The sequence below is a fragment of the Oncorhynchus mykiss genome, chromosome 3 (assembly GCF_013265735.2).
Source record: "Oncorhynchus mykiss isolate Arlee chromosome 3, USDA_OmykA_1.1, whole genome shotgun sequence".
In the NCBI taxonomy this organism is placed as follows: domain Eukaryota; kingdom Metazoa; phylum Chordata; class Actinopteri; order Salmoniformes; family Salmonidae; genus Oncorhynchus; species Oncorhynchus mykiss.
The window spans coordinates 24,258,220-24,281,618 of record NC_048567.1 but is presented as its reverse complement, the minus strand read 5'-3'; the positions used below and the strand labels follow the sequence as shown (position 1 = coordinate 24,281,618).

The following is a 23,399-nucleotide window of genomic DNA, read 5'->3' as shown; positions in this document are numbered from 1 at the left end:
AACACCTTGTAGAGTCCATGCCCTGACGAATTGAGGCTGTTCTGAGGACAAAAGGGGTTGCAACTCAATATTAGGAAGGTGCTCCTAATGTTTGGTACATTCAGTGTGTATTTGAAATTTGTATCTAAAAGCATAATTGAGAAATAATCAAAGTTGGCATATTTATGACATTTTGGGCTTACCAAGGCCTCCTATAAGACCTCAGTGTTTCATCTGTAGATGCTACAAAGCAAAAATTGGTGGCACATGAAGCGTCACAGCTTGCTCTGTAGTATTTAGATTTCAATATTCTTTTTCTACATGAATTTATGGATATAGAAAATATCATATAAATGGCTAATTGTCAATATATTGTGAAAACATAAGATACTCAACTGGCATATCAAAGTTCCAGAGTGGAATCTCAGCTAGTTTTTTTGGGCTTTGAAAGCCTTTTATCCAGTACTTTCTGACAGTCATTTCACTGCTGCCTCTGCCCTTCTAAACATTGAGAAAGTGGTTCTTCATCTCCTAATCAGGGTATCCTGCTGTGTTTTATTTATGTAGTGAGTCAAGGCCGTGGTATAATGACTGAGGTTTAGGCAAGACGAATGTAAGTGGAGGGAGACAACCATTGGACAGATTTCTCAAAATGAATGACTCTGGCATAATTAGCAGGCTGTTAATACTTCACTCTGTCTCAACAAGCAGTTGGCCGACAAGGGAGATGATGCAGCTATTCTTTACTTGTATAATGTTTGTCCATTGTTTTGTATGCTTCTGTAGTTCTTGAATACATATTTTGTATATTATCGTAATTGCCTGTTCACTGTGCAGACGCCAGACGGTGGTCATTTGACTTGCTCAGGAGAGAGTCAAAGTTGCTTAACCACCCAAACAGCATTTTAATAAGGCTTATAATAGTGAGAGAGATGCATAGCTGTTACATGCCTAAGCCCCACCCCCCCACCTCCTTTACTATTTTCTATTTGGGCACATGTAAAGTCACATGGTGCCATCATTCTTTCGCTATACTTGTTCTAACATTTGCTCTATCTGATGTTAATGAATTAATCCTTCCCTCCACAGCCTGTCTCTCAGCCAACCACCTGAACCACTTACTGGATGTCCACTATGGAAACGGGTCAGAAACGAACCAGCCGCGGCGGAGCCACCCCCCAGCTCACCCCAACTCGCATTTCCCGCCTGCAGGAGAAGGACGACCTGTGCAACCTCAACGACCGGCTGGCCGTCTACATCGACAAGGTGCGCTCGCTGGAGATAGAGAATGCTGGGCTGCGGATGCGCATCACTGAGTCCGACACCGAGATCAGCCGTGAGGTGACGGGCATGAAGGCGGCCTATGAAACGGAGCTTGCCGACGCCCGAAAGACCCTCGACTCGGTGGCCAAGGAGCGCGCCCGACTGCAGCTGGAGCTAGGAAAAGTCAAGGAGGAGTACAAGGAGCTCAAAGTCAGGTAGGACACATTGGGTTGACAGGGTTTCCTCTATAGGTCATTTCTTCGTAGGCAGCATGCAAAGGCTGCAAACACAAATGTTCAATTGAATTGAGGCCAAATGTTCTAGGTGGGGGGCAAGAGAGCTTGAGAAGATTGGGTGGCATGAGTATTATTAGGGGAAACGCTGGGATGGGGACAGAAAGGCAGGAGGTTTATGGGTAATCCTGTATCTGAATGTGGTGTCATAAAGTTAGTCTATTGCCATGCTCCCTGTTGTAAGTTTCTGACTGCAGGACATGTTGGGTTTTGGCCAAGGGACTAATTAATTTAGCCTGAATATGAAAGTGATTGTGCTTCAGCATGTAATCTCACTGACACAAATGTACCTGCTTACAACCTCCTACATGATAGGGAGGGGCATATTCAAACCAGAGTACGAGACACCATCTCATTTCATTACACATCATTTGTGGTGGTGTTATTTCCCTGTAGTGGCTCTGACTCATCAACCAGTGCAGGTCTGCTCTTACTCCAGTCCTTCACTACGGTCATTCTCAGTGAAGTAGATTTCCACTACTACAGCAGGTTTTGCTCTCTCTTCCAAACCATAAGCACACCAGCCCTGAAACCATTTTCACCCTGGAACCATTATCACCCTGGACTGGATACCTAGTATGCTGCCACATTTGTCAGAGCATTGATCAGATAAGCCTTTAGTAATAAATAATTGAATTTAACCCATTGCAACCTTTAATTCCAAGGCAGTTTGCCACTGAGGGTGTGAGTGCTAGTGCTTCTAATCCACATCTGGGTGATGCAACATCCATTTTACACCAGAATGCACACCACCTATTAGTTAAACTCTGACTTCTAAAATCCTTTAGACAGAGGTGTGGAGAGCGACATGCCAGACATTAGTTGAGTACATTCCTGGTGGTTTGCAGCAGGTTGGGTAGGAATACTGTATTCCCCCACAATGTCATTACTAAGGGCCCAGCCACGGGGCCACGCCCCTGACAAACAGATCGCTCCTTTTTCGCTTGACTGTGTCATTACACTCGTAAGTTAACACTCCCACGATCCCATGCATGCAATGTGTTGTTACACAACACGTTTCAATCAAATCCTGTAAGCGGGTTTCCAGGTTAAGATAAAACATGCTTTAATCCAAACTCTGGTTTTGTAAGCATCATTCTCAAACTAACTGAGCAATCTGAACTGGCTGGGTAGGTTAGGCTTAGACCTTGGGGAGAATGTTAAAGGGATCTGTCTACCAGAGTTCAGTCGGTAAATGTGTCCACGGACAGAAAATGGCACAACTCTCTCCTACTAGCAGGCAACAGCCTGCAATGACTCCACAGGAATGTTTGAAAGTCTTGGCAAAGTGCAAATCGGGTTGGAGTGCGTCTGAGGAAATGAGACGGTTGAAAGAATTAGTTGTATTTACTCGTTATTTTACTCTTTTTACTTTGTTTCTTTAACGTACCCTTGTTTATGCATGGGGCTTCCCTCCGAAGGGAGTAGCAAACAGAGAATAGGAATATTTTCAACTGCAAACACTGTCTTCAACAGCTTCTCATTGACATGCCTCAGTGAGTTTCAACACCGTGCAATTGCAATGTTGAAGCAACAGCGTCTGTACAGAGACGTGAGGGTGGAGCCTTGGTTGTTTTTGCTGGCTTAATGTTTCAATTCATGTTTGCAGTGTATTCGTCAAGACAAAATGTGCAGTATTTGGTGTGCCCAACGTTGCAAGTGAGGGTGTGGCTCTGCGGTGGGTTTGTGTTTGAGTGCCGGCCTTGGTCAGGGTGTGGACTTATGGATCTTGACTTGAGGATGTTGAGTGAGTTAGGCGGTCTGAAGAAGTAGATGCATTTCAGAGAGTAGTGACTCTTAAAAACCAAGTCTGTTTGGTGAGTGAATGGAATTTAACAGTTCACTTCTCTTCTCTTTCCCATTGTGCCGTAAGGTCCCTAGCTGAGTGAAGAATAGCAACATCGCCTATAACTATATTGTTTTCCAAAGGAAACCAATCATTTGTTACACGCGTAGTGGAAATGTATCACTCAGGCCTGCGTGGGCAGGCTCGGTCTGTTTGCCAGTGTTTGGTTGCCATGGCAGCCAAGGAGTCTTGGCATTGGTGTGTGACAGGGTGGTGACTCAGAGGTTTTTCAGGGCCCTGGGATTGTGGAAAGGGAAGGGGCTGTGGCTGTGGCCTATCCTTAGGTCTGGACCTTTGCGGCAGTGCAGCTTTATTAATATTTAATATGTATCAGCTAGTTCCCTATCAACACCATGTGGTGCCCTGTGAGGGCTTGCTAGAATAATGCAAGTAAATACAACTTTCTTATCATATATACATACATATTACTGTCCCAACAAATAAATACAAAGTGTGCATATTCCTTTCAACAATATTCTTAGTCATTCAAATATTATAATACCCCATTGCTGTATGCCCTACAATATACAGTGCCAAGCCCTCTAGCCCTGTTTTGATGTGTGCTGCAACAGATGTAACTGTCACTTACCCTGGCCTGTGACTGTACACACCTGTTCTTAGACATAGACATGTACACACACACACCTGTTCATACACACACACACCTGTTCATAGACATGCCATTGGGCCACGCCACACAGTCGTTCGTCTTTGTGTCGCAACAGACCCATGCAACTCCCCTGAGGGCAGACCGCCGCCATTGGGCTACTAGGATGTAAACTGCTCGTCTACAACCCAGTCTAGCTTGTAAATTATTTGCTGGGGGGGGACAAAAACAAACCTTGTTTGGCTAAAGCATGTTCCACTGTTAGGATAGTGTAAGAATCCCTATGCTAGAACACAATCGGGCTAGCCTAAAATATTGACTGCTCAACTAAGACGCTGCAATATGATTTGCTAAGCTACAACATAAGCCCCAAGGCTTGGCCCACACTCCCACATTCGTCAAGGTCTAGTCATCCACTGTGGATTCTCCTCCTCTAGAATAGAAGAGGGGCGGCGGACGCTAGTCTCGTGCCACAGTGCCTTCCATCTGTGCCAGTGGCTGTGAAACAGGAGCATGTGTGGGGGAACCTGCTCCTGGTCGTCATTGGCAGAACAACCCCCTGTCTCCCCTCCAGACGATGAATAGACGTCTGGATGAATAGACTGCTTTGTGTTGACAATATACAGGGAGACCCATGCCGACTCTGCAGATACGGTGTTCTCTCTAGATCTTATTGTCGGTTCACCTATTTGAAAAATGCCACTTTAAATTCTGTCCAGTTTACAATGTGAATTATATTGTTAAAACCTTTTTCTTCACTTCCTGGAAGTAAAGATGGTTCACTAATCTATTGCAGACTGTAAAGCAATTAACTGATTTTGTCAAGATTTGTAGGCATTCATGATCAAAGGTGGCGGAATAGGTTATACAATTGAGGGATTTCAAAAGTCAATAGCCGTGCCCATTTCCGTATTTCCTGACTCTTTTCCAAGGTTGCTGTGTGCCACACCTGTTGACACTGAGTAACAGAACAGATGGCTAAGGGTGGGACAGGACAATAGATATTTTGATAAGATCTTCTGACACACGCAGGCCTATGATGTTTTGTCTGTTAAATTGAGGGTACGGTATGCAGGGTAAATGTTCATTAGAATTAATATGGTTACAGTGTGAAGTGTTCCAACATATTTCCTTGTCATTTCATGCCGATGACATGAATGATGGAAATCTGATGTGAAGTCGTTTTGCGTTGGAGTGGCTGCCATGCCAACTTGTAGCACTTTGGGGCTATCAGAGAACACGGCAGGAAGTACACTTATCATATAGCACAAACACATTTCCTTCATTAAGAAATTTCCTTTCTTTTCTGCGCTCGCTCACACACAGCATATGTTTTACTATCTTTGTGGGGACCTAAAATAGATTTCCATTCAAAATCCTATTTTCTCTAAACCTAACCTTAACCCACAACCCTAAACCTAACCCATAAACTTCAAATAGCCTTTGTCCTGGCGGTGAGAATGTTCCTTGTTTTGGGGATTTACAGTACCCACAAGGATAGTAATTACAAGGAGGCTACCAAGGCAGCCCAAATATTTTCTAAACACAGTTTGGTTTCCACTAGTAACCAAGGACTATACTGCTACTTTTAGCTCAGGGAAACTCTAAACAATTATTTGACGTGTAATGAATGCACTCTACTTCCATTTAATCATGTGAATGTTCTGCCTGGCCGACACACAGCCGGACAACAGGAGGAACCCATTGAAGTCCGAAGTGTTTGAATGAAGTCAATCTGTCCTAAACTGGACAAGAGCAAACATGGTCTCCCCGCCAATGAACGATGATGTACCGGCGCTGTTCAAATACGCAGAGCGAGTGTTATAGCAAAGTTGTTTGTCTTCGTGAACAACCAGTACTCTTTGTTTTCATGTCGTTGATTATCATTGAGAGCATTTGAGTGTTTACTGTGTCATTAGTAGTTAGTTCAGCAGCTCGTTTTTTCACCAGTAATGCATAGGGAGCTTGAAGGCTGACTGTTCCAATGGATGCGGTTATACAACATGAAATGTTGTTAATAGTAAGTCTGTTATGAAGGTTCTACAATTGATGGCTATTTTCATACATTGTTTTGTCTTTCAACTTAGTGTCCCCTAGGCTCTAGGGCTCTCCATAGGTGTGAGTGGGGCTAGTGGGAGTATACCTAGCCTAGTCGCGTGGCTACTCGCTCCACTAGCCCTAACAAAGTACATGGCAATGGAAAACAGATGTTCTAAGACTGAATGTGATGTCTGCTAAAAAGAGCTATCTTTGTTGGGCTAAATGGAGTTTTTAGAATTAAAGAGGAGTGTTTGGCCTTTTCAGTAGACCAGTGCTGTGTTCGGAGAAGACATTGGTGGGCTGGAATGAGTGTATGAGAGTTTCCATGGCACTTTGATTCTTTTCATGACCCAGCCAAGCTGAATGAGTCATCCGCTCGCTAACAAGGTAAATCACTTTAAGATACTGGGCCTCTGCACACATGCTCACACCACACAAACACACATCGTACTTCGACGCACACATTGCATGTACACAAATGCAAATTAAAACACACACAGAAACGCACATCTCAAAGTAAGTTACACTCAACACACTGGGATGTTCCCATTTGGTAGTGGATGAGGTGTGTGCGACCCCAAATGTTCTAATCTGATCAGTAATGTGGATTACCACAACTCTGAATGCTCAAAGTACATTTGAAATGATCAATATGTCTGAAGCGTTTTCGTTTCATTCAACAGAGTTTGATGTTTGCATGGAGCATTTTGAACATTCAGGAATACCTCCAGATGTTTAGCATTTTGTGTCACTAACCATCACTCTTCTTTACTGGCGCCTATACAATCCAAGCTTTAAAAGGATTATTGTGATGTTTAACCAGATGCAGGCCAATGTTGACCGATGCACTGTTATAGACTACTCCTCAATGCAAGTGCTCACTTAGGGATATGTTTACGGACGTTTACATACCGTAGAGCAGAAAGGAACTAATCTTTACCTATTAAAGTTGGATTATGTAACTTTTTTTGGTCGACCTGACCAAATTCACATAGAAATGTGGGTTATAGATCTGTCATTTTCATTGAAAGCAAGTCTAAGAAGTGATAGATCTGTTCTATGTGCATATTTCTATGCTCCCTGTTAAGTTTAGTTTTTGTATCTTTTACTTTTCAGGTTTGTACACCAGATTCAAACAGCTGAAAATACAATATTTTTGTTTATAGAAAATATATTTCACAGCGGTTTAGATGGACAATGATTCTCTACACTATACTTGCTTGTTTTGTCACAAACTGAAATTTGGCAAACTATTAGAATTTTAGCAACCAGGAATGTTAAAGCTAACACTGCTCCTCCTCAGGCGCCACACAGTCTGCTGTATTAGTTCCATAATGCTAACGTTAGCACCACTCCCCGTCTATTCACATGGCACCACAGCAGAGCTTTCATTGTAACTCAATGCAGCTGCATGGGGTAATATGCCTCAGATCAGTTAAGCTCTGATTCTGTTCAGTGGCGTTTCCAGAACATTTTGAATGGAGTGGCCAAGGTTGGACACAGACCCAGTTTAGGGGGACCATACCATTTTGAACCTGAATATTTTTTTTTACATGTAAAAAATAATAATAATAATTATGATAGCGAACAGCGCCCCTCTGTCTCATTATCTGTAACCCATGTATCTGATGCTGTCTGGACATGTCATACTCTTTTTGGCAGAGGGGTGCTGTTTCCCGTGATATGCTCGGTGTGTGTCATATCAATATATTCAGAGAAGACCTATCAGATCTCAGAATTTCTGGGGGGAGCAATTGGGGTGGCCAACCAGATTTCAGGGGGGGGGTGCACACTGCTGGCTCTGTTTGCTCTGTCAAAACCGGTTACACACTTTTAGTTGTTCATCTACATGGAGCATAGAGTTCTACCTACTGAAACTTGACTGAAACACGTGACACAGACTACTACATGTTTTTAAAAGACCTTTAGAGGTGTAAGAATTGATAAACATAGCTACATCATTTTCTGTGTACGTAACACTCCTGACAGTTGAAGAATTCTAAAACGAGTGGTAAAAAAACAAACTGGCTAACCTGTGTCCTCTAGTAATCTACCTTATCAGGGCGAGATAATCAAATCAAACAACAATAGCTAACATGCTGAATGAAAGGGCAGCAGGCTTCTGACTCATGTCATGGTGAATCACTAATTAATCATAAAAAGTGGAACCAGGCCTGTGTCACTTACACACAGAGCCAGTGCTACAAAGAAGGCCTTGTCTGTGGGAGAGATGCTTTATTTTCCTCATTGCTGGCCATGTGTTTGAATTGGGATATTATGGGAGGCACAAGCAGGGACATGTTCAATGGACATGACAAGGGGGAAAAAAACATTTTGAAATGGGGGGGGGGGGGGGCGGGGCATTTTTCTGTTTCTAAACATTTTGTACCTACTGAGCACGACCCATGTGTAGGATGTTTATGTGACACGAAATGGCCTCCTCTCCATATCCCCCCTCTCGCTGCTTGTCTATTTGAAACACAAAGGAAGATAGCAGTCTTGAGCACCATGATGTTGGTGGTGAAATACTAGGAATTCTTTTCCCATCTGCACCATATGGAGATGGTGAGTGGGTGGCTTCTGGCTATGGCTGGGTTGTTTTCCCCTTGTGAATTATCTCTCTTTCTCACACACACACACACGGAATGAAAACAATCCCTTCCAGTGTGTTTTTGATCCCAGAAGAGACCTGATCATGTGCCAGCCTGTACTTTCTATTTTGTATTATTTTTATTTGAATGTCAGATCTCCATGTTCTCTTAACAGTGCTTCTAAATGATGTGCACATAAACAAACTTTTTAGTTGAAAGAATACCATGACATACTTAAGCATTTAGTTGAATCAATACAGAAGTAACAGTTGAACCAATCCATGGTCTGAATACTGAACTTTAAATGCGAAACATACATTTTTCATTTTAATCAATGCTGTTTTCAGAGTTCTCATGAAACTCTGACACATTCTATAGTCTGGCTGTTGGTCTTGGAAAAACTCTCTACTGCTATATATGGACCTTGTTTGCACTAAGACCCCATTATTCAACAGCCTTCATTTTCCCCCTCTGTGTTCTCTGTATCATAAACTTACCACTTTGGGATTGGGAAAATGGGATTGGAAAGGATAGCTATTAATAGAGATGGGAGCCCAAAGATGGGCTTTAGGGACGGAGGACCCCCCCGGTAATTTCCAACTTCCAAGGAACCCCACCCACACGTGTTCACACATGTCAGCCAGACGGGCGGGGTTTCGCTCCTTAGTAGCTCACCATAACAGATCAATCAACAATTACAACTCTGTGGAGTGGAAGACTGTAGTAACACCGGAGGGGGTGATTACGTTCTCATTCCTAACAGACCCCCTAATAGCACAGAGAGGCCAGAGGGCTTTTTGCACTGCCTGATTGACTGTGCGACTCCATTGAGATTTGTCCTTTCCCATTCGTGGGGTGATTTAGCATTGACCGCTTCACTACGGTGCACTGATAGGGAAATGGCTGTGTTTACAAGGTGGGGGAACTGGGGAAAGTAATTTACTGTGCGTAAAAGAGTGAGAGTGGAGTGTTGGACTTGTAACCGAAATGTTGCAAGATCGAATCCCCGAGCTGACAAGGTAAAAATCTGTTGTTCTGCCCCTGAACAAGGCTGTTCCTAGGCCGTCATTGAAAATAAGAATTTGTTCTTTAGCTGACTTGCCTAGTTAAATAAAGGTAAAATAAAGAGTCAAAGTGGGTGTGGTAATATAGTGAGAGGACCAGAGGATGGGTGCACGCGCACACACAAACACACAGTATAGGAGCGTTCATAGCTGTCTATATTCATGCTGCTGTAGTAGTTATGTGTAAAAAGTCATTTGGATGTGAACTATATGTATCCCTGGTTAAAGTAAAGTGTCTAGTATTGTTAGTTTCCAATGAAGCGTCTACGTTTTTAAAATATGGTATCAGGTGCATACAATGAATGATCTGTTTAACATCAACTTCATGGGAAACAGCCTTTAAGACTTTGGGGGTATTCTGCATGATGCATCTGTCATGTTGTAGTGATTATAGGCTAGATTTTCCACCAGGAGCCTAGCAGGAAAGCTTTTCCAAATAGGCCTATAAAGGAAAATATGCTCAAAGTAAGCATTGGCAGTGAAAATTCTGTGTGTTTATCCATTCCATCCAAAATGTGGGGAAATGCCATACTTTAGGCCTGATGAGTAGGCCTCTGTTGTCATAGCAACGGCACAGCAAAACAGCCAGGATTGTGGGTTTTCCGTCGATTCCGTGTTTTTTTTTTATTTTTAGGCGGGCTAGCTCAATTCTCGTCAATGACGGGGACAAAGATAGCAGTGAGTCAGTGGAGGCTGAACCAACACATTCCTCTGTTTTATAATTCCTCCCCTCACTCTCTCTTGCTCTCTCTCTCTCAAACACACACACACACACACACACACTCTCTCACTAAACTCTTTCGGGAGTAGCTCTGCTGCTCTCTATGTATACTGGAAAACATTTAGAGACAGAGCTTTTTGCCCTTTTTACAGTTGTGTGGGCTTTGATATAACACTGTTGTCACAACAACAATCTCTCGTAGACAAATTCTGGTGGACAGATGAAACGGCGTGGATCTGTCAAGGATCACATAATTATTTGATTACCAGCAGCAGTAGTTACTGGTTTTAGGTATTCATCGTTGATTACTTGGACAAATCAGGATTGGGTGAAGGCGGTGCTTAAACTGGTGCGGTCGCCTTTCAAGCCCATGTGCGGATGATAAATAGTTTCCACTAGATTCCACAGCTACAAAGTCAGAATTGTCTGTAATTAAAAATAATCTTAACTAAAATGTGCATTTTGGCCATTAAAAACACTATGGAAATTAGAAGGGAGGGGTTTGGCCAAGAGTTTCCGAGGGAGTAGCTTTTGCTTCCTTTGCACAAAGGTAATCACATTTGTTAACGCCATTCCCTCCAGATGTTAGAAAGTAATTGACAGACTTACGAAATACAATTTTACTTCTGGGTAACCGAGATGATCACAAAATGAATGTGCACAGGAGAAAGTCGGGCTGCAGTGTGTTCGAAGCATCATCGCTTATCTAAATCAGACTGTTAACTGTAGGCTTCCTTAACTCCTTTTCTTTACATGGTATCTAGATGCCTGGATCAATGGCCTATGAGTAATTGTGAAAATGGAACACATCACACCCTATATACTATAAATACAGTACACTGGTTTGGTTCTTTATCTCCTAAAATTCTGTTGTATAAACTGTCCACATCCAACACATGCTGTTTATCAAAACAGACTTCCATCCACACCGGTTTCTGAGGTGTGGTCCAAGTTTGCATGGATTCAAATGTAAACTTAACTCGAAGTTCATTTTGCTCTACAAATGTATTTAGTTTGCACACACACATTCTCGCCCATTCACGCTCAGGCATGATGTTCTGCCATGTCCTCCCATTGTTTACAGGGCATGCAATTCCATTAGGTTGACATCCTGGAGCAAACAAACGCATTGCAGGCTTACTGGCAGATCAACAATGCCATTCATTATCACCTATATCCTCAGCACTACAGCTGATGAACAAAGTTACTGACACACATCACATCCAATATTGCCATACTCAGGTCATTCACATTCTATGTCATCACAGCCAGGCCTCCTGTATTACTATGACCTATATCGTCTTCTTAAAGCTATTAGATTATTTTTTTTTATTTAACTAGGCAAGTCAGTTAAGAACAAATTCGTATTTATACTGACGGCCATAACCCGGACGATACTGGGCCAATTGTTCGCTGCACTATAGGACTCCCAATCACGGCCGGTTGTGATACAGCCTGGAATTGAACCAGAGTCTGTAGTGAAGCCTCTAGCGCTGAGATGCAGTGCCTTAGACCGCTGCTCCACTCTGGAGCGACCAGCCATTCACATTAGAGGTCGACCGATTTATGATTTTTCAACGCCGATACCGATTTATTGGAGGACCAAAAAAAGCCGATACTGATTAATCAGCTGATTTAAAAAAAAAAATTTTTATTTTATTTATATGACAATTACAACAATACTCAATGAACACTTTTATTTTAGCTTAATATAATACAGAAATAAAATCTATTTAGTCTCAAATAAATAATGAAACATGCTCAATTTGGTTTAAATAATGCAAAAACTGTGTTGGAGAAGAAAGTAAAAGTGCAATATGTGCCATGTAAAAAAGCTAACATTTAAGTTCCTTGCTCAGAACGTGGTTCAATATTCCCAGTTCTTCAATATTCCCAGTAAAGAAATATTAGGTTGCAGGTTGCTCAGAACATGTGAAAGCTGGTGGTTCAATATTCCCAGTTCTTCAATATTCCCAGTAAAGAAATATTAGGTTGCAGGTATTATAGGAATTATGACGTGTTGACTATTTCTCTCTATACCATTTGTATTTCATATACCTTTGACTATTGGATGTTCTAATAGGCACTTTAGTATTGCCAGCCTAATCTCCAGGAGTTGATAAGGTTTGAAGTCATAAACAGCCCTGTGATCAAGCATTGCTAAGAGCTGCTGGCAAACACAGTAAAGTTTGAATGAATGCTTATCAGCCTGCTGCTGCCTACCACCACTCAGTCAGACTGCTCTATCAAATATCAAATCATAGACTTAATTATAATATAATAAACACAAATACGAGCCTTTAGTCATTAATATGGTCAAATCTGGAAACTATTATTTTGAAAACAAAACGTTTATTCTTTCAGTGAAATACGGATCGTTCTGTACTTTATCTAACGGGTGGCATCCATAAGTCTAAATATTCCTGTTACATTGCACAACCTTCAATGTTATGTCATAATTATGTAAAATTCTGACAAATTAGTTCGCAATGAGCCAAACTGTTGCATATACCGTGACTCTGCGTGCAATGAATGCAAGAGAAGTGACACAATTTCCCTAGTTATTATTGCCTGCTAACATGAATTTATTTTAACTAAATATGCAGGTTTAAAAAATATATACTTGTGTATTGATTTTAAGAAAGGCAAAAGATGTTTATGGTTGGGTACATTGGTGGAACGATTGTGCTTTTTTTGCAAGTGCGCCTTTGTTAAATCATCACCCGTTTGGCGAAGTAGGCTGTGATTTGATGATAAATTAACAGGCACCGCATTGATTATATGCAACGCAGGACAAGCTAGTTAACCTAGTAATATCATCAAATATGTGTAGTTAAATATTGATTATGTTAAGATTGTTTTTTTTAAAGATAATGCTAGCTAACAACTTACCTTGGCTCCTTGCTGTACTCGCGTATCAGGTGGTCAGCTTGCCATGCAGTTTCCTCGTGGAGTGCAATGTAATCGGCCATAATTGGCATCCAAAAATGTCGATTACCGATTGTTATGACAACTTATAATCGGCCCTAATTAATCGGTCAACCTCTAATTCACATGAGATAATATCACATACATGCTTATTATTTACATTCTATATCACCATAGATTCAGTACCAGAGCTGATCCACATAGCCCATTTAGTCATAATAAGTGGCCCACCACCCACACACAAGCTACAGTTCTGGAGGTATTAATGTAGTCCCAGCACGAAATGTTTCCATGTCTTATTTAAACACTGAATGTCTGGATGTCTGAATGTCAAGTGCTTTACTGTTCCAACTCTGTGTGCATGCAGACACACTCACACCTCATAACACAGGACTATCAGCCCTACGTTGGGTTATTCTGGGTTCTCCTATGTCTATTATATTTGAATGACTATTATAAAATATTCCACACAAACAGCACCCTCCCAACCACTGGAACAGTGAGAACTTCATTAGAGGCACAGTTAAACGTAACAAATATTGTTGAACATAGTTGTAAAAATGACAACAGTACAATAACTGCTGTTTCATTTGCTCCCAGTCACTAAAGCTGTCCTTCTTGATTAGCTTGTTTTTGGTTGAGAGGTTGCTATTTAGTGGGACATGTCTTCACACTACCTTGTCTCATGCCCTCCAAGTACCTGGGTGTATGAGGGCCTGTGTATGTGTGCGCATCTGGGACATAAGAGCTAAGCCTAGCTAAAACAGTGACTGCAGTTCAGTGGAAATATTTCAGCACAGGAGCCGACCGGAAATAATTCCTTTCTTCTTAGCCCACTCTCCAGGAAAAAAAACAACCTTCCATCTCTCCCTGCCTGGCCGTGTCCGGCTACAGTACCAGCACATTCCTCACATGACTCCTTGTTCACATCCCACTGAGCTCTCCTGTGTGTCGCTGTCAGTCAGGCTTATCAGTACAAGCTGTTAGACTGATCCTCTCCATCCACACAGGTGGAAAATACGCTAATTATGACCCCGGTGTCTGTCAAAGTCTAATGAGTAGAGCCCAATCAAATCTAGACAGGGGTAGAGTTTCCTTAAGCCTCTACAAATCAAGGATACTGGTTGAATTAATTCAGATCAGACGAGGCAGTCTACTGCCACATATATTGCTAAGCTAATTTTGATTTAAAAATGCAGACAATGTTTTTAATGGACCCTTATCTACAGACTAATGCCTCTGTACACTTTAATTGCTGGATCTTGTCCATTATCACTGTAATATCGTGTGGGTGTTTGTGTTCCTGTGCACGAAGGATGATGTGTTGGGTCTTTGTTTTTATGCAAGTGTGGGTGGCCGTGATGGTGCCGGTAAATACGGTTGGATGGCACCTATTAGTCCGTTAATCACTCACCCTGCTGAACAGGAGTGCTCTCTGGGCCTTTGTGAAATCTGAGATGGGACGAGGGCTACTCAGCGTGTGCCAGAGCATATTTCTACTCCATTGTAGACTGTGTGTTCTGGTGCGGGTGTAGGGCGTGTACATATGGTCCCGATTTTGTGTGTGTCTTTTTATTGAATTCATGCATACATTTGGAAGTAGAGAGGGTTGTTGTAGGCTGGCAGTGGCTGGGGGAGCATGAGGGCTGAGTGGTGGGTTAGTGGTCTGGAAGCCGTCTCCCAAGCAGATGGGCGTCATTAGTGACCATGAACATTGAACTGCAGCGGCCAAATGTAATAACGGGGAATCTATTTCCTGCTCGGCTTTCACTGAGCGCTAGCCAAACTGGTATGAAGCTCAAGCTACCACTTCCCCATCCTCTTCTGTTTGGCTATATAGTTTTTCCCGGTCCGCGTCCAAGTTTCAGTTTTTTTTTACCTCTACCTCTCTACCTCTAGACTACTCCAGCGACTTGTGCTCGTTTTAATAAAGTTAGATCAAAGCTGAATCAATGTCTGCAAGATCACATAATGATAGTATTCGACATAACTGAATATAATAGCATAGTATAACGTTACTGTAAGGACAAAACACCACCGCAGTTTTCTCTCGTGGCCTAAACGTGAGCAATACACAAGCAGGCTATGCTACAGTTTAACACCATCTGCTCTCAAATCTGCTCACTGTTTATCATTCAAAACAACACTGTAGACAACTTCGTAACTCAAGATCTAATTGCATATCCCCTTGAAATGGGAGGGTAGCCTAGCGGTTAAGGGCATTGGGCCAGGTAACCGAAAGGTAGCTGGTTGAAATCCCTGAGCTGAATAGGTGAAAAATCTGTTGATGTGCCTTTGAGCAAGGCACTTAACCCTAAATGCTCCTGTAAATCACTCTGGACAAGAGTGTCTGCTAAATGACTCAAATGTAACTGATTGAGCTCATGGTTGGAATGCAGATGCTGCATGGGCGTTTCACCATTAACACTTATCAGAATTATCATGTGAAGGGAAGGAGACCACAAACATGTGTGAGTAAAGAAACGCATGCGCTGAAGCTTCAGGACGTTTTAGTCCAGGAAAAAGTTGGATCTGCAGCCAGTGTTTGATTTAACTGAGATTCCCTCAGGAGTGCCTATGTTGGCCTTAATTTAGAACACGGTGAGCTTGATTAAATGTTGTTCCTGTCAATGAATTTATTCAATATGATGGGAGTTCAGTTAAGGACAGCTCAAGTTATTCATGAGTCTTTCACAGGTAGTGAGTATGTTATCCCAGAATCGGAACCTATGTGGATAATGTTTGTCAATGGGAAGTTTATGTACAGAGGTTACTAAACAGTTTGACTTTTTTTTTTGTAAGAGCCTAAATGCATAATAGCTTTAATGTTAATCATACTGCTTTAGACATAAGTTGCTCAAACACGGACCGTGTTAGTGAAACAGGAAACTGATGTATTTGCCTACCTGTCTGAACAGAAATGGGAAGAAGGAGTCGGACCTGGAGGCAGCTCTGGCCCGGCTGAGGGATCTAGAGGCTCTGTTGAACTCTAAAGATGCCTCTCTGTCCACCGCCCTGGGGGAGAAACGCTCTCTAGATGCTGAGGTCAGGGACCTGAAGGCCCAGCTAGCCAAGGTAAGAGACCAGGCCTAATGGATAGCGTTGACAACTCTGAAATCTACACATACTGCGTACTCTCTCCTCAGGTACAGGGTTCAAACTGCATATGATTGCTAAAAAAAATATAGAAAATATCCAGTGTATATAAAGAAAAAATATTGACTTACTTTTAAAGAACTGTCAATTGTGAATATTGCTTTTGGGGCTAGTGCTGGGTCAGGGTCAGTGCATCACCGTGGATCGTTCTCAATGAATAATATTCCTACGCCACCTTCTGGGCACATCGGTGAACTATAGTTTCACCCAGTCATGTATTGACATGTTACATGCAGCTCCTCTATTCCTCCTCGCCAAAGCGATTTTGATAACTAGACAGTTGATTTCAGATCAACAAATTAGTCACATTTGATCTAATCTAACAGAACCCCAAAGTTAAACATCAAACTTTAAACTCTGTCCCTTTAGCTGGAGACCGGTCTGAGCGACGCTAAGAAGCAGCTTCAGGATGAGATGCTGAGGAGAGTGGACGCTGAGAACCGCCTGCAGACCATCAAGGAGGAACTGCAGTTCCAGAAGAACATCTACGGAGAGGTGAGACACTCCCTCTTTTGTCTCTCCTTTTCTCCCTTGACCCTTCACTCTCTCTTTTTACCTTGTCTCTTTTCCTTTTTTCCCTCTGATCTGCTCCTCATCTATCTCACTCTTTTTCTCTCCCTTCTTTTGTTTCCTCTTCTGTCCTCTTCACTAGCCTTGTAAACCAGACTGATGGAACCCCGAGATCAGTCTGTTTTATGAGGTTACTCCTTCACCCCCTCTTCCATAGCTCAAGTATGCCTGTACCATCTATCTCCCTGCAGGAGCTGAGGGAGTCCAAGCGCAGGCACGAGTCTCGCATGGTGGAGATTGACAGTGCAGGAACAAAGCAGGATTACGAGAGTAAGCTGGCCGAGGCCCTGATAGAGCTGAGAGCCCAGCACGAGGAGCAGGTCCGCATCTACAAGGAGGAGATCGAGAAGACCTACACCTCCAAGGTAGGGAGCACAACCCACGGGTCCACACTGCCAGCTCAAACGTGGACTAGAAGTAAATCAGTTCAAAACGGTAGTGTTATTTCATTTCACTAAGCTGTCCATCCAGTTGAAATCGGTAGTACTGTCCATGCATCATTCAATATCTTTTCACTGGCCCAGTGCCAAACTAGCACAGACACATACCGCATATGGTTTCGTTCTGACCCTGTGTGTGTCTCAGCTGGAGAACGCCCGTCACTCTGCAGACAGGAACAGTACCCTGGTGGGGGCGGCCCACGAGGAGCTGCAGCAGACTCGCGTGCGGATGGAGGGCATGTCCTCTCAGCTCAGCCAGCTGCAGAAACGGGTACGGCTGCACCCTGTCCACCTGTCAATCACAGAATCCTCTTACCGTGTATCTCCATACTGTGGAGCTCTGACAGCTGTAATCTTAGCTCTAGTGTTGGCTCTAATACAACGTATTAGCACAGTTCATCTCATCAAATATGGCCCTTTGATTGGTCTAACCCACGTATCAACCCTCTGTGTGTTAGCTGGCGGCGAGTGAGGCCAGGGTGCGTGAGCTGGAGGAGTCTCTGGCCCGGGAGCGAGACATGATGCGCCGGCGCCTGGAGGACAAGGAGAGGGAGATGGGGGACATGCGCATGCGGATGCAGCAACAGCTGGATGAATACCAGGAGCTGCTGGACATCAAACTGGCCCTGGACATGGAGATCAGCGCCTACCGTAAACTGCTGGAGGGAGAGGAGGAGAGGTGAGGAGACATGACAGATATGCACAATGCACATCATGTGTACACACACACTGAAAGCCACTCACAGACTGAACTAAATGAACTCATGTAACCTACACAACCTCACTAGATTAGTATCAACAATCTTATTCTCTGCCCCCCCAGACTGCGTCTGTCCCCCAGCCCTCCCCAAACCCGAGTCACCGTGTCCCGTACCACCGGCTCGGGCTCAGGACACACACTTACCACCCGTACCTCGGGCTCAGGACACAGCCACAGCGGTCGCATGATCCAGTCCACCAGTGGCAGCCGCAACTCCTCAGGCACGGCCAGCGCCAAGAAGAGGCGTCTCAATGACAACGACAGTGAGACCTCCAGCCTGGCGGGGGGTGCCGTGACGCGTACACGCATCGCCCAGCAGGCCTCCGCGAGCGGCCGCGTCACCGTGGACGAGGTGGACCTGGAGGGGAAGTTTGTCCGCCTCAGCAACAAGGCCAACGAGGTATGAAGTTCATCTGTCAGCTTGACATACAATGGGTGCTTTCTGCTACGATGCGTCGCAGGCTTTCTGTTATGATCAAATGCACAGGTTTTGTAAGGAAGCTACTGTCGTAAAAACACCATGTTGGGTGATGTTGTAAAAGGACAATATCTCTTTTCTACTTAGTGATTTTAGTTGGCTGAAACAGACGATGCTTATCTGTTTTCCTTCAGGACCAGCTCCTGGGCCACTGGCAGGTGAAGAGACAGGTGGGCAGCAGCACTCCCATCGTCTACAAGTTCCCCCCCAAGTTCAACCTCAAGGCAGGACAGACTGTCACAGTGAGTAAAACCTTCGTCATGTCTGCACTGTCATCAACAAGTTTGTGTTCAGTTTTTAGTCACCATGTTGAGAGAAGTGTGTATTTTAACAGTGATCAGCATGTTTGTCACAATGTGGGCCACTGTGTAAAGTATCTATAGTATGTGATCAGGTTATAACAGACAGTCCTGTACCTCTTCCCTCTGTAGATTTGGGCTTCAGGAGCAGGTGGCACCCACAACCCCCCCTCAGACCTGGTGTGGAAGACCCAGAACTCATGGGGCAGCGGAGACCTGTTCCAAACCACCCTGATTAGCGCCAATGGGGAGGTGAGACACACACACACACACGTCACATGTTTGTAGTTGTACCTTCCCATTGTCCCTTTGACTGTTCAGTTTTGCTCTTGGCAACATCATCCCACTTCCTACATATTTGAATGCATGTGAGATTAGGTAAATTACTTTACTCACGGCATAGCCGGTTGACAAATGGACTGTTCTGCGCCTCTTTCCCACAGGAAATGGCACAGAGGAAGGTTACACGCACCCTGTTCCAGGAAGATGATGACGATGACGTGAGTCTCACTGTTTATGAAAGCCGCAGGCTCAGGATAAATAAAGTACTCATACTATACTTGCACTGTGAGGAAGGCTATTGAGCCAAAATGTTGTTCATGATCCCCTGTTTCAGATGAAAATAGGTTAATTAATGCAGAGTACTTATTTAGTCACCGAACAAGGCCAGGGGTGTGCGACACTTAAAACCTTCTCTAAAGGGACAAGAAAAATGGAAAGACTTTTATTTAACTTCACTTGGTCCCAGAGCTCAAAACTTGTAGGAGCCACAGTGGCTACAGTTGGTATTTACCAGTAATGTTGGAACCTTCTGTTCTGTCTCCCTCTGCAGGGCAACCACAGTGCGTGCGGTGTGGACAGTGAGTACAACCTGCGGAGCCGCACGGTGGTCTGTGGCTCGTGTGGCCAGCCGTCTGATAAGAGCTGTGCCACCTCAGGGGTGTCCAGCGGCTCCTGCTCCGTCAGCAGTGGAGGAGGTCTGCCTGAGGGCCTGATGTCTCCTCTCTTCATAATGGGCAGCAACTCACCCAGACAGGTACTGTAGGACTCCATCTTTTTGATCATGTATCATGTATATCGTTTTAACACACATTTTAAGACCCTTAACACACACTCTTTCTGTGTCAAAGCACAAACACCCCTCATTCTCTGACTCTGAATCATGCACACAGCAACACTTATCCCAGTTTTCCTGTTTCTCCTGCTGTTATGACAACATCCCCTTCCCGGCTCCTTCACTTCCTCTAACCCCCCCTATGTCACTTCCTGTCTTTCTCAGGGAGGTCCCAGACCGGAGAACTGCTCCATCATGTAAAGCCAGACAGGCACCACCTTACCTAAGACATCAACCTCCCACACATGGATGGGAGATACTTTCTTACTCTTTATTTGCTTTGTTTCATATATGATCCGTCTTATTTTGTATGCCATAATCGGCAGGTTAGATTGACTTTGGTGTTTGGCGAAGGGCTTAGGAGCTGCCTATTCACTTCAGATATATGAGCTTGTATATTCTAGGTATATTGCATGTGGACTGGGCAGATACTTCCACTGTCTTGGGCCATATCTAGGGAGAGAGGACCAGAAAGCACCTTTACCATTACAGTGGACTTTGATCCATAGTGGGCTTTCACGTCTCGTGTCTAAGCTGTCAACCGTAAACACGCACAGCCGCAAATCCTGCTATGAATCTGTGGACATGAGGGCTGGAATCAGGGTTCTCTGCCCTGGTATTCCACATACACTACCATAGAATGTCCTAAATGTCACTAAATAGAGATGGAGTTAACCCCCTCAGACTCCTGGAGGCTTATGGGGGTTTGTATTAGACTGAGCGATGGGATTGGTCATTCTAAAGCCATAGTTACAAAGAGGAGCTCAAACTTGACACTGTCATCAAGGTGTTTATATTTCTGAACACAAGACAGTAGTTTTTTGTGGAATGACATGTCAATTATTACTCATGAATCAGTCAGACTACTATGGTGATATGGATATAGGTTCCAAATTGTGACTTGTTTTCTCAGGCTTGAAAGAGGTATGTAGTTGTTAAAGAAAGGATACCAAAACGAGATGAGCACACAGATATGGGGAAGACAAAGTAGTACTGTATTGTAAGGTCTTGACATGACTGACCTCTAGAAATAGTTTCCTCTTAGAGGATTACCTCTAACGTTGTCTGACTTGACCTCTGACCTCACCTTTTGTCTTGTATGAAAAAACAACAGTTACTGTAGGGCAACTCATCAGATCTAGACACACATATGATTTCTTTGCCAGATGGATTATAGTAATGTTACTGTAACATTCTATTATGGTTTTGCATTTTTAGGGTTGAGGGAATGTGGCAGCTTGAGAAATAGATGTTCTGGTTTGTCAGACTCTAAAGACAGAACTTGTCTGAGTTGGAAGTGTGTTGATTTAAATGAAAGTACAATGCTTAACTTCTCAGGACAGCATTGCAACAATGTGTACATTCTGTACCTTTTGTATCAGGTGTAGTGTCAGAAAGAATGGGTACAGATAGTTAAAGATAGTAAGCATGAGCCTGAACGGCCCATAGGGGTAGTTGGACTATATGGTATTATCTGGCCAAAAGTTTACTTTATTAATGAACTACACAGTATGTTGGTGCCATATTTTCAGTGTAATCAATTACTGTGTTTACATTTAAATGGTGCATAAGAACTCGCTTTGACAAGGTCAGAAAGAGTATTTACTTGAGAAGGAAACCTAAATGAGACTTAACATCAATTCCTCATGATATGATGCCAATCCTCTGTATTTTTGTATTGTAGTCTTGAGACTATTGTCCTCTCTCCCACTAAAGGATTATAATGGCTGTGTTTTTCTGAGCTTAGTGGCTTTGCTTTTGGGTATTTTTTGGGGGGGTGGGGGGGCTTCTTATTTCTTTACAACTATGTCAAAAATGAGCTATAATCATCTACAAAGCTTTATCCACTTCATATTAGAGGCATGTACTAGTCTGGCAGCCTTTTTTTATAGAATGTATAAGCAGTAAAAATTTTCTGAGAATACTTGATAGTTTTTGCAACATTGTGTTTTTTTTGTACTTCATACACATTTCTATCACTACCAAATAGGAGAAAAGGTGCTTATTCTCACTGTTAACCGAAAAACCTTAGAGAAGCTCAAACTGTCCAAGTAAAAAATGATTATTTCTTTTCTCATCATGTCTCAAGTGCCTTATTGATACCGGCTAGTGATCATTGAAAATTGTATTCTTTTTGCACTATGAAGTGTCAATTCCAAAGATATGCGGTATTGTCTTTAAAGACAATGGAAATGATAGATTTACAGAGTATGTTGGCTATACTTGCATATTTGTACGGAAATTGTCCTGGTACATAATGCTCAATTGAATTTGTAAGAAATGATTATGCCTAATATGGAAAATCCATGCAATCCAGGTAGAATGTAGTAGTGATTTACAATGTTTTGCCTTTTATGTTCGAGACCAGTAAACTTATTTTCCCAACACATGCTGTCTTGTGGTTGACTTCTTAATAAAATTGTATCCGTGGATTGATGTGTGATATTAGATTTCAAGTAGCTACTTGAGTACAAAATACTTATAAACAAGTGTATACAATGTTCTGCCATTTTATGTACATTATATACAACATATTGCATGATTACATTGAAAAACATTGAGGAGCTAGCTGTACAAACGTGCTCTGGATTTCCCCAAATTGGAAGCTGACATTCTATGGAATATAGGGGAGGGGAAAGGGGTTTGAGAGGACATTGTACTGAACTACTGACATCATGGAGATATAAAAATGTATTTCGATTGCTGTCCCAGTTTGTCATTCTGGTTAAAAGGCTTGTATGCCAAAGCATGTGCTCCAAGCCAAGTCCCTTCATCTGCAGTGTGACAATAACATTTGAAGGAATCCCAAGTTTGGTCAAATTCAAATGTATGCCCTCAGACTGTGATATTGGCATCCTCAAAGCCTATCCCTGCATGCCTTGGCCCTCGAGTCTGGATCACAAGTGTTTAACGGTGGAGAAAATGCCACTTTAATCCACCAGAGGACAGTGTTACTATGTAAACCCACTTTGTCAGGTTGCCCTGACTGTCACTGGTGCAACTGACTGTTTTGTAGCCTTGAATAACCCCAAGACAATTTCCTACCAAAGTTTTTGAATGGCAGTAAAGTTTTTCTTCTGATTGTGATGTTCAGAGTAGGGCTGGTGTCATTGGGGCAGTCTCCTGCATGTGGGAGAGGGTGGGCGTCGGACAGGTGGCAGGTCATAGTGTCCTGGGATGTGGCTGTTCACAGGTAGGTCATAGTGATTCTGGGGCTCCTGCTCTGGGACCTGGCCAAGGGAACTGCGCT

The 23,399-nt window shown here is 43.2% G+C and overlaps 2 protein-coding genes across 5 annotated transcripts in view; one reads left to right on the top strand and one right to left on the bottom strand.

Annotated features, from left to right (window-relative positions):
• Positions 1-22,538, top strand: part of LOC110514890 (lamin-A) — a 27,538-nt gene extending 5,000 nt beyond the window's left edge. For both annotated transcript variants that reach the window (XM_021594042.2, XM_021594039.2), the window contains 12 exons: positions 1,069-1,457; positions 16,251-16,407; positions 16,858-16,983; positions 17,250-17,423; positions 17,644-17,769; positions 17,957-18,177; positions 18,322-18,658; positions 18,871-18,978; positions 19,168-19,287; positions 19,479-19,535; positions 19,868-20,071; positions 20,315-22,538. In XM_021594042.2, coding sequence (XP_021449717.2) covers positions 1,105-1,457; positions 16,251-16,407; positions 16,858-16,983; positions 17,250-17,423; positions 17,644-17,769; positions 17,957-18,177; positions 18,322-18,658; positions 18,871-18,978; positions 19,168-19,287; positions 19,479-19,535; positions 19,868-20,071; positions 20,315-20,350 — 2,019 coding nt within the window. In that variant the 5' untranslated portion in view covers positions 1,069-1,104 and the 3' untranslated portion in view covers positions 20,351-22,538. The remainder of the gene's footprint in view (positions 1-1,068; positions 1,458-16,250; positions 16,408-16,857; positions 16,984-17,249; positions 17,424-17,643; positions 17,770-17,956; positions 18,178-18,321; positions 18,659-18,870; positions 18,979-19,167; positions 19,288-19,478; positions 19,536-19,867; positions 20,072-20,314) is intronic.
• The window catches only part of LOC110514864 (platelet endothelial aggregation receptor 1), a 32,636-nt gene continuing 31,308 nt past the window's right edge, over positions 22,072-23,399 (bottom strand). For all 3 annotated transcript variants that reach the window (XM_036972869.1, XM_036972877.1, XM_021594024.2), the window contains one exon: positions 22,072-23,399. In XM_036972869.1, coding sequence (XP_036828764.1) covers positions 23,257-23,399 — 143 coding nt within the window. In that variant the 3' untranslated portion in view covers positions 22,072-23,256.